This window comes from Bombina bombina, chromosome 11 (genome assembly GCF_027579735.1).
Source record: "Bombina bombina isolate aBomBom1 chromosome 11, aBomBom1.pri, whole genome shotgun sequence".
Lineage (NCBI taxonomy): Eukaryota > Metazoa > Chordata > Amphibia > Anura > Bombinatoridae > Bombina > Bombina bombina.
Genome location: NC_069509.1, coordinates 27,237,241 through 27,250,476, shown reverse-complemented (window position 1 = coordinate 27,250,476; position 13,236 = coordinate 27,237,241). Strand labels below are relative to the sequence as shown.

General features: G+C 43.5%; 1 protein-coding gene across 1 annotated transcript in view; it reads left to right on the top strand.

The window, feature by feature from the left end:
• PPIL3 (peptidylprolyl isomerase like 3) overlaps nucleotides 1–13,236 on the top strand; it is a 40,612-nt gene that overhangs the window by 9,192 nt on the left and 18,184 nt on the right. The window contains exon 6 of the mRNA XM_053694341.1: nucleotides 1,712–1,830. Within this exon, the coding sequence (XP_053550316.1) occupies nucleotides 1,712–1,830 (119 nt within the window). The remainder of the gene's footprint in view (nucleotides 1–1,711; nucleotides 1,831–13,236) is intronic.

Genomic DNA, 13,236 nt, shown 5'->3' with positions numbered 1-13,236 from the left:
AGATGTAACATCTGCTGCTCACTAGAGATTCCACAGATCCTGCTGGGCCCCCAGATGTAACATCTGCTGCTCACTAAAGATCCCACAGCTCCTGCTGGACCCCCAGATGTAACGTCTGCTGCTCACTAAAGATTCCACAGATCCACAGCTCCTGCTGGGCCCCCAGATGTAACGTCTGCTGCTCATTGGAGGTTCCACAGATCCTGCTAGGCCCCCAGATGTAACATCTGCTGCTCACTAAAGATTCCACAGATCAACAGCTCCTGCTGGGCCCCCAGATGTAACGTCTGCTGCTCATTGGAGGTTCCACAGATCCACAGCTCCTTCTGGGCCCCCAGATGTAACATCTGCTGCTCACTAAAGATTCCACAGATCAACAGCTCCTGCTGGGCCCCCAGATGTAACGTCTGCTGCTCACTAGAGGTTCCACAGATCCACAGCTCCTGCTGGGCCCCCAGATGTAACATCTGCTGCTCACTAGAGATTCCACAGATCCACAGCTCCTGCTAGCCCCCCAGATGTAACATCTGCTGCTCACTAGAGATTCCACAGATCCACAGCTCCTGCTGGCCCCCAGATGTAACATCTGCTGCTCACTACAGATTCCACAGATCCTGCTAGGCCCCCAGATGTAACATCTGCTGCTCACTAGAGGTTCCACAGCTCCTGCTGGGCCCCCAGATGTAACATCTGCTCCTCACTAGAGATTCCACAGATCCACAGCTCCTGCTAGCCCCCCAGATGTAACATCTGCTGCTCACTAGAGGTTCCACAGATCCTGCTGCCCCCCCAGATGTAACATCTGCTGCTCACTAGAGATTCCACAGCTCCTTCTAGCCCCCCAGATGTAACATCTGCTGCTCACTAGAGATTCCACAGATCCTGCTAGCCCCCCAGATGTACCATCTGCTGCTCACTAGAGATTCCACAGCTCCTGCTAGCCCCCCAGATGTAACATCTGCTGCTCACTAGAGGTTCCACAGACCCACAGCTCCTGCTGGGCCCCCATATGTAACATATGCTGCTCACTAGAGGTTCCACAGATCCTGCTGGCCCCCCAGATGTAACATCTGCTGCTCACAGGAGGTTCCACAGCTCCTGCTGGCCCCCCAGATGTAACATCTGCTCACATGAGGCTCTACAGAGCCTGCTGGGCCCCCAGATGTAACATCTGCTCACAGGAGGTTCCACAGCTCCTGCTGGGCCCCCAGATGTAACATCTGCTGCTCACAGCAGGTTCCACAGAGCTAAAGCTCCTGCTGGCCCCCCAGATGTAACATCTGCTGCTCACATGAGGTTCCACAGATCCTGTTGGGCCCCTTGATGTAACATCTGCTGCTCACAGGAGGTTCCACAGATCCACAGCTCCTGCTCGGCCCCTAGCGGCACATATCACCATATGGCGCATGCTCAGGTTCCTGTAGTCCTTGTGAGATAAACATGGCACCTGCTTGGCTTATCTCATTTCTTTATTTAGCAGTGAGCGAGATCTGATACCTAACTAGTGATACAAATCCCCTGGTGTAGTTCACTTCACATGGCTCTGTCCAGTCATTTCCTCCTTTACTTGTCTGACACTTCACTGCTGATGATGGATACATTCCTGGGTGTCATTTAATTGCTTTCAAACCTGCATCATTGTCTCCTGTCTAATTTCTGCCTCCTTTTGTTGTGATGTCTTATACCCATCTGTCTGTTCTTTCCCCCCCAGCACAGCGTACGAGGTGTGGTGTCAATGGCGAACAGTGGCCCCAACACTAACGGCTCCCAGTTCTTCATAACCTACGGGAAGCAGCCTCATCTCGACATGAAATACACAATCTTTGGAAAGTATGTGATGGGGGGGGGGGGGGAGTATATGATCTGCACATAATGGCGAGGGAAAGGGACAGGGACTCGGTGCAGCTTGGGCAGTGACACCGCAACATGCACACGATATGCTAATGCTGAAGGTCTCACTGGGATGGCCAGACTTAGGGATTATACATCAGCATCTATACTTCTATCATCAAATTTGCTTTGTTCTTTTGGTATCCTTTGTTGAAGACTAAACCTAGTTAGGCTGATAGGAGCTCAAGATTGTGCAGGTGTCTTTAGCAGTCTATGACAGCAGTGTTCATAACTATGTATAACATTGCTGTAAACAATGTTGCAAACAGATGGCTAAAGACACGTGCACTCTCCTAAGCTTACATAGGGTTAGTCTTTAACAAAGGATACCAAGAGAACTAAGCAAAATTGATAAAAGAATGCATTGCAAAGTCCATGCTCTGTCCAAAAAATTTAAGCTTAGTTTTGACGTTACTGTCCCTTTGAATTGCTAAATTGTGTACAAACCTCTTTAAAGTACATTTAGTGGTATAAAATGGCTAAAATTATGTTTTTGGTATAATTAATGAATTTTTATACAGCAAAAAGATTAAATCAACGACGTATCACACAATAACAGATCCCAGCCACAGGTCAGACTTCATATTAATGTACAGCTGGTACAGAGATGTATCACACAATAACAGATCCCAGCCACAGGTCAGACTTCATATTAATGTACAGCTGGTACAGAGACGTATCACACAATAACAGATCCCACCAGCAGGTCAGACTTCATATTAATGTACAGCTGGTACAGAGGCGTATTACACAATAACAGATCCCAGCCGCAGGTCAGACTTCATATTAATGTACATCTGGTACAGAGACGTATCACACAATAACAGATCTCACCAGCAGGTCAGACTTCATATTAATGTACAGCTGGTACAGAGACGTATCACACAATAACAGATCCCACCAGCAGGTCAGACTTCATATTAATGTACAGCTGGTACAGAGACGTATCACACAATAACAGATCTCACCAGCAGGTCAGACTTCATATTAATGTACAGCTGGTACAGAGACGTATCACACAATAACAGATCCCACCAGCAGGTCAGACTTTATATTAATGTACAGCTGGTACAGAGACGTATCACACAATAACAGATCCCACCAGCAGGTCAGACTTTATATTAATGTACAGCTGGTACAGAGATGTATCACACAATAACAGATCCCACCAGCAGGTCAGACTTCATATTAATGTACAGCTGGTACAGAGACGTATCACACAATAACAGATCCCACCAGCAGGTCAGAGTTATATAATGTACAGCTGGTACAGAGACGTATCACACAATAACAGATCCCACCAGCGGGTCAGACTTCATATTAATGTACATCTGGTACAGAGACGTATCACACAATAACAGATCCCACCAGCAGGTCAGAGTTATATAATGTACAGCTGGTACAGAGACGTATCACACAATAACAGATCCCACAAGCAGGTCAGAGTTATATAATGTACAGCTGGTACAGAGACGTATCACACAATAACAGATCCCACCAGCAGGTCAGACTTCATATTAATGTACAGCTGGTACAGAGACGTATCGCACAATAACAGATCCCACCAGCAGGTCAGACTTCATATTAATGTACAGCTGGTACAGAGACATATCACACAATAACAGATCCCACCAGCAGGTCAGACTTCATATTAATGTACATCTGGTACAGAGACGTATCGCACAATAACAGATCCCACCAGTAAGTCAGACTTCATATTAATGTACATCTGGTACAGAGACGTATCACACAATAACAGATCCCACCAGCAGGTCAGACTTCATATTAATGTACAGCTGGTACAGAGACGTATCACACAATAACAGATCCCACCAGCAGGTCAGACTTATATAATGTACAGCTGGTACAGAGACGTATCACACAATAACAGATCCCACCAGCAGATCAGACATCATATTAATGTACAGCTGGTACAGAGACACATCATACAATAACAGATCCCACCAGCAGGTCAAACTTCATATTAATGTACAGCTGGTACAGAGACGTATCACACAATAACAGATCCCACCAGCAGGTCAGAGTTATATAATGTACAGCTGGTACAGAGACGTATCACACAATAACAGATCCCACCAGCAGGTCAAACTTCATATTAATGTACAGCTGGTACAGAGGCGTATTACACAATAACAGATCCCACCAGCAGGTCAGAGTTATATAATGTACAGCTGGTACAGAGACGTATCACACAATAACAGATCCCACCAGCAGGTCAGACTTCATATTAATGTACAGCTGGTACAGAGACGTATCACACAATAACAGATCTCACCAGCAGGTCAGACTTCATATTAATGTACAGCTGGTACAGAGACGTATCACACAATAACAGATCCCACCAGCAGGTCAGACTTTATATTAATGTACAGCTGGTACAGAGACGTATCACACAATAACAGATCCCACCAGCAGGTCAGACTTTATATTAATGTACAGCTGGTACAGAGATGTATCACACAATAACAGATCCCACCAGCAGGTCAGACTTTATATTAATGTACAGCTGGTACAGAGATGTATCACACAATAACAGATCCCACCAGCAGGTCAGACTTCATATTAATGTACATCTGGTACAGAGACGTATCACACAATAACAGATCCCACCAGCAGGTCAGAGTTATATAATGTACAGCTGGTACAGAGACGTATCACACAATAACAGATCCCACCAGCGGGTCAGACTTCATATTAATGTACATCTGGTACAGAGACGTATCACACAATAACAGATCCCACCAGCGGGTCAGACTTCATATTAATGTACAGCTGGTACGGAGACGTATCGCACAATAACAGATCCCACCAGCAGGTCAGACTTCATATTAATGTACATCTGGTACAGAGACGTATCGCACAATAACAGATCCCACCAGTAAGTCAGACTTCATATTAATGTACATCTGGTACAGAGACGTATCACACAATAACAGATCCCACCAGCAGGTCAGACTTCATATTAATGTACAGCTGGTACAGAGACGTATCACACAATAACAGATCCCACCAGCAGGTCAGACTTATATAATGTACAGCTGGTACAGAGACGTATCACACAATAACAGATCCCACCAGCAGATCAGACATCATATTAATGTACAGCTGGTACAGAGACACATCATACAATAACAGATCCCACCAGCAGGTCAAACTTCATATTAATGTACAGCTGGTACAGAGACGTATCACACAATAACAGATCCCACCAGCAGGTCAGAGTTATATAATGTACAGCTGGTACAGAGACGTATCACACAATAACAGATCCCACCAGCAGGTCAAACTTCATATTAATGTACAGCTGGTACAGAGGCGTATTACACAATAACAGATCCCACCAGCAGGTCAGAGTTATATAATGTACAGCTGGTACAGAGACGTATCACACAATAACTGATCCCACCAGCAGGTCAGACTTCATATTAATGTACAGCTGGTACAGAGACGTATCACACAATAACAGATCCCACCAGCAGGTCAGACATCATATTAATGTACAGCTGGTACAGAGATGTATCACACAATAACAGATCCCACCAGCAGGTCAGACATCATATTAATGTACAGCTGGTACAGAGACGTATCACACAATAACAGATCCCACCAGCAGGTCAGACTTTATATTAATGTACAGCTGGTACAGAGACGTATCACACAATAACAGATCCCACCAGTAAGTCAGACTTCATATTAATGTACATCTGGTACAGAGACGTATCACACAATAACAGATCCCACCAGCAGGTCAGACTTCATATTAATGTACAGCTGGTACAGAGACGTATCACACAATAACAGATCCCACCAGCAGGTCAGACTTTATATTAATGTACAGCTGGTACAGAGACGTATCACACAATAACAGATCCCACCAGCAGGTCAAACTTTATATTAATGTATAGCTGGTACAGAGACGTATCACACAATAACAGATCCCACCAGCAGGTCAGACTTTATATTAATGTACAGCTGGTACAGAGACGTATCACACAATAACAGATCCCACCAGCAGGTCAGACTTTATATTAATGTACAGCTGGTACAGAGACGTATCACACAATAACAGATCCCACCAGCAGGTCAGACTTCATATTAATGTACAGCTGGTACAGAGACGTATCACACAATAACAGATCCCACCAGCAGATCAGACATCATATTAATGTACAGCTGGTACAGAGACACATCATACAATAACAGATCCCACCAGCAGGTCAAACTTCATATTAATGTACAGCTGGTACAGAGACGTATCACACAATAACAGATCCCACCAGCAGGTCAGACTTCATATTAATGTACAGCTGGTACAGAGACGTATCACACAATAACAGATCCCACCAGCAGGTCAGACTTCATATTAATGTACAGCTGGTACAGAGACGTATCACACAATAACAGATCCCACCAGCAGGTCAGACTTGATATTAATGTACAGCTCGTACAGAGACGTATCACACAATAACAGATCCCACCAGCAGGTCAGACTTCATATTAATGTACAGCTGGTACAGAGACGTATCACACAATAACAGATCCCACCAGCAGGTCAGACTTCATATTAATGTACAGCTGGTACAGAGACGTATCACACAATAACAGATCACACCAGCAGGTCAGACTTTATATTAATGTACAGCTGGTACAGAGACGTATCACACAATAACAGATCCCACCAGCAGGTCAGACTTCATATTAATGTACAGCTGGTACAGAGACGTATCACACAATAACAGATCCCACCAGCAGGTCAGACTTCATATTAATGTACAGCTGGTACAGAGACGTATCACACAATAACAGATCCCACCAGCAGGTCAGACTTTATATTAATGTACAGCTGGTACAGAGACGTATCACACAATAACAGATCCCACCAGCAAGTCAGTATTTATTTGTGTGACTTCATATTAATGTACAGCTGGTACAGAGACGTATCACACAATAACAGATCCCACCAGCAGATCAGACATCATATTAATGTACAGATACGTATCAGACAATAACAGATCCTACCAGCAGGTCAGACTTTATATTAATGTACAGCTGGTACAGAGACGTATCACACAATAACAGATCCCACCAGCAGATCAGACATCATATTAATGTACAGCTGGTACAGAGACGTATCACACAATAACAGATCCCACCAGCAGATCAGACATCATATTAATGTACAGCTGGTACAGAGACGTATCACACAATAACAGATCCCACCAGCAGGTCAGACTTTATATTAATGTATAGCTGGTACAGAGACGTATCACACAATAACAGATCCCACCAGCAGGTCAGACTTTATATTAATGTACAGCTGGTACAGAGACGTATCACACAATAACAGATCCCACCAGCAGGTCAGACTTCATATTAATGTACAGCTGGTACAGAGACGTATCACACAATAACAGATCCCACCAGCAGGTCAGACTTTATATTAATGTACAGCTGGTACAGAGACGTATCACACAATAACAGATCCCACCAGCAGGTCAGACTTTATATTAATGTACAGCTGGTACAGAGACGTATCACACAATAACAGATCCCACCAGCAGGTCAGACTTCATATTAATGTACAGCTGGTACAGAGATGTATCACACAATAACAGATCCCACCAGCAGGTCAGACTTCATATTAATGTACAGCTGGTACAGAGACGTATCACACAATAACAGATCCCACCAGCAGATCAGACTTCATATTAATGTACAGCTGGTACAGAGATGTATCACACAATAACAGATCCCACCAGCAGGTCAGACTTCATATTAATGTACAGCTGGTACAGAGACGTATCACACAATAACAGATCCCACCAGCAGGTCAGACTTCATATTAATGTACAGCTGGTACAGAGACGTATCACACAATAACAGATCCCACCAGCAGGTCAGACTTCATATTAATGTACAGCTGGTACAGAGACGTATCACACAATAACAGATCCCACCAGCAGGTCAGACTTCATATTAATGTACATCTGGTACAGAGACGTATCACACAATAACAGATCCCACCAGCAGGTCAGACTTATATAATGTACAGCTGGTACAGAGACGTATCACACAATAACAGATCCCACCAGCAGGTCAGACTTTATATAATGTACAGCTGGTACAGAGACGTATCACACAATAACAGATCCCACCAGCAGGTCAGACTTTATATTAATGTACAGCTGGTACAGAGACGTATCACACAATAACAGATCCCACCAGCAGGTCAGACTTCATATTAATGTACAGCTGGTACAGAGACGTATCACACAATAACAGATCCCACCAGCAGGTCAGACTTATATAATGTACAGCTGGTACAGAGACGTATCACACAATAACAGATCCCACCAGCAGGTCAGACTTCATATTAATGTACAGCTGGTACAGAGACGTATCACACAATAACAGATCCCACCAGCAGGTCAGACTTTATATTAATGTACAGCTGGTACAGAGACGTATCACACAATAACAGATCCCACCAGCAGGTCAGACTTCATATTAATGTACAGCTGGTACAGAGACGTATCCCACAATAACAGATCCCACCAGCAGGTCAGACTTTATATTAATGTACAGCTGGTACAGAGACGTATCACACAATAACAGATCTCACCAGCAGGTCAGACTTATATAATGTACAGCTGGTACAGAGACGTATCACACAATAACAGATCCCACCAGCAGGTCAGACTTTATATTAATGTACAGCTGGTACAGAGACGTATCACACAATAACAGATCCCACCAGCAGGTCAGACTTCATATTAATGTACAGCTGGTACAGAGACGTATCACACAATAACAGATCCCACCAGCAGGTCAGACTTCATATTAATGTACAGCTGGTACAGAGACGTATCACACAATAACAGATCCCACCAGCAGGTCAGACTTATATTAATGTACAGCTGGTACAGAGACGTATCACACAATAACAGATCCCACCAGCAGGTCAGACTTCATATTAATGTACAGCTGGTACAGAGACGTATCACACAATAACAGATCCCACCAGCAGGTCAGACTTCATATTAATGTACAGCTGGTACAGAGACGTATCACACAATAACAGATCCCACCAGCAGGTCAGACTTCATATTAATGTACAGCTGGTACAGAGACGTATCACACAATAACAGATCCCAGCCACAGGTCAGACTTCATATTAATGTACAGCTGGTACAGAGACGTATCACACAATAACAGATCCCACCAGCAGGTCAGACTTTATATTAATGTACAGCTGGTACAGAGACGTATCACACAATAACAGATCCCACCAGCAGGTCAGACTTCATATTAATGTACAGCTGGTACAGAGACGTATCACACAATAACAGATCCCACCAGCAGGTCAGACTTCATATTAATGTACAGCTGGTACAGAGACGTATCACACAATAACAGATCCCACCAGCAGGTCAGACTTTATATTAATGTACAGCTGGTACAGAGACGTATCACACAATAACAGATCCCACCAGCAGGTCAGACTTCATATTAATGTACAGCTGGTACAGAGACGTATCACACAATAACAGATCCCACCAGCAGGTCAGACTTCATATTAATGTACAGCTGGTACAGAGACGTATCACACAATAACAGATCACACCAGCAGGTCAGACTTTATATTAATGTACAGCTGGTACAGAGACGTATCACACAATAACAGATCCCACCAGCAGGTCAGACTTCATATTAATGTACAGCTGGTACAGAGACGTATCACACAATAACAGATCCCACCAGCAGGTCAGACTTTATATTAATGTACAGCTGGTACAGAGACGTATCACACAATAACAGATCCCACCAGCAAGTCAGTATTTATTTGTGTGACTTCATATTAATGTACAGCTGGTACAGAGACGTATCACACAATAACAGATCCCACCAGCAGATCAGACATCATATTAATGTACAGATACGTATCAGACAATAACAGATCCTACCAGCAGGTCAGACTTTATATTAATGTACAGCTGGTACAGAGACGTATCACACAATAACAGATCCCACCAGCAGATCAGACTTCATATTAATGTACAGCTGGTACAGAGACGTATCACACAATAACAGATCCCACCAGCAGATCAGACATCATATTAATGTACAGCTGGTACAGAGACGTATCACACAATAACAGATCCCACCAGCAGGTCAGACTTTATATTAATGTATAGCTGGTACAGAGACGTATCACACAATAACAGATCCCACCAGCAGGTCAGACTTTATATTAATGTACAGCTGGTACAGAGATGTATCACACAATAACAGATCCCACCAGCAGGTCAGACTTCATATTAATGTACAGCTGGTACAGAGACGTATCACACAATAACAGATCCCACCAGCAGGTCAGACTTCATATTAATGTACAGCTGGTACAGAGACGTATCACACAATAACAGATCCCACCAGCAGGTCAGACTTTATATTAATGTACAGCTGGTACAGAGACGTATCACACAATAACAGATCCCACCAGCAGGTCAGACTTTATATTAATGTACAGCTGGTACAGAGACGTATCACACAATAACAGATCCCACCAGCAGATCAGACTTTATATTAATGTACAGCTGGTACAGAGACGTATCACACAATAACAGATCCCACCAGCAGGTCAGACTTTATATTAATGTACAGCTAGTACAGAGACGTATCACACAATAACAGATCCCACCAGCAGGTCAGACTTTATATTAATGTACAGCTGGTACAGAGACGTATCACACAATAACAGATCCCACCAGCAGGTCAGACTTCATATTAATGTACAGCTGGTACAGAGATGTATCACACAATAACAGATCCCACCAGCAGGTCAGACTTCATATTAATGTACAGCTGGTACAGAGACGTATCACACAATAACAGATCCCACCAGCAGGATCAGACTTCATATTAATGTACAGCTGGTACAGAGATGTATCACACAATAACAGATCCCACCAGCAGGTCAGACTTCATATTAATGTACAGCTGGTACAGAGACGTATCACACAATAACAGATCCACCAGCAGGTCAGACTTCATATTAATGTACAGCTGGTACAGAGACGTATCACACAATAACAGATCCCACCAGCAGGTCAGACTTCATATTAATGTACAGCTGGTACAGAGACGTATCACACAATAACAGATCCCACCAGCAGGTCAGACTTATATAATGTACAGCTGGTACAGAGACGTATCACACAATAACAGATCCCACCAGCAGGTCAGACTTATATTAATGTACAGCTGGTACAGAGACGTATCGCACAATAACAGATCTCACCAGCAGGTCAGACTTCATATTAATGTACAGCTGGTACAGAGACGTATCACACAATAACAGATCCCACCAGCAGGTCAGACTTCATATTAATGTACAGCTGGTACAGAGACGTATCACACAATAACAGATCTCACCAGCAGGTCAGACTTTATATTAATGTACAGCTGGTACAGAGACGTATCACACAATAACAGATCTCACCAGCAGGTCAGACTTCATATTAATGTACAGCTGGTACAGAGACGTATCACACAATAACAGATCCCACCAGCAGGTCAGACTTATATAATGTACAGCTGGTACAGAGATGTATCACACAATAACAGATCTCACCAGCAGGTCAGACTTTCATATTAATGTACAGCTGGTACAGAGACGTATCACACAATAACAGATCCCACCAGCAGGTCAGACTTATATTAATGTACAGCTGGTACAGAGACGTATCACACAATAACAGATCCCACCAGCAGGTCAGACTTATATAATGTACAGCTGGTACAGAGACGTATCACACAATAACAGATCTCACCAGCAGGTCAGACTTTATATTAATGTACAGCTGGTACAGAGACGTATCACACAATAACAGATCTCACCAGCAGGTCAGACTTTCATATTAATGTACAGCTGGTACAGAGACGTATCACACAATAACAGATCCCACCAGCAGGTCAGACTTCATATTAATGTACAGCTGGTACAGAGACGTATCACACAATAACAGATCCCACCAGCAGGGTCAGACTTTCATATTAATGTACAGCTGGTACAGAGACGTATCACACAATAACAGATCTCCACCAGCAGGTCAGACTTATATTAATGTACAGCTGGTACAGAGACGTATCACACAATAACAGATCCCACCAGCAGGTCAGACTTTATATTAATGTACAGCTGGTACAGAGACGTATCACACAATAACAGATCCCACCAGCAGGTCAGACTTCATATTAATGTACAGCTGGTACAGAGACGTATCACACAATAACAGATCACACCAGCAGGTCAGACTTCATATTAATGTACAGCTGGTACAGAGACGTATCACACAATAACAGATCCCACCAGCAGGTCAGACTTCATATTAATGTACAGCTGGTACAGAGACGTATCACACAATAACAGATCCCACCAGCAGGTCAGACTTTATATTAATGTACAGCTGGTACAGAGACGTATCACACAATAACAGATCCCACCAGCAGGTCAGACTTCATATTAATGTACAGCTGGTACAGAGACGTATCACACAATAACAGATCCCACCAGCAGGTCAGACTTCATATTAATGTACAGCTGGTACAGAGACGTATCACACAATAACAGATCCCACCAGCAGGTCAGACTTCATATTAATGTACAGCTGGTACAGAGACGTATCACACAATAACAGATCCCACCAGCAGGTCAGACTTCAATATTAATGTACAGCTGGTACAGAGACGTATCACACAATAACAGATCCCACCAGCAGGTCAGACTTCATATTAATGTACAGCTGGTACAGAGACGTATCACACAATAACAGATCCACCAGCAGGTCAGACTTCATATTAATGTACAGCTGGTACAGAGACGTATCACACAATAACAGATCCACCAGCAGTCAGACTTCATATTAATGTACAGCTGGTACAGAGACGTATCACACAATAACAGATCCCACCAGCAGGTCAGACTTATATAATGTACAGCTGGTACAGAGACGTATCACACAATAACAGATCCCACCAGCAGGTCAGACTTTATATTAATGTACAGCTAGTACAGAGACGTATCACACAATAACAGATCCCACCAGCAGGTCAGACTTATATAATGTACAGCTGGTACAGAGACGTATCACACAATAACAGATCCCACCAGCAGGTCAGACTTTATATTAATGTACAGCTGGTACAGAGACGTATCACACAATAACAGATCCCACCAGCAGGTCAGACTTTATATTAATGTACAGCTGGTACAGAGACGTATCACACAATAACAGATCCCACCAAGCAGGTCAGACTTTATAT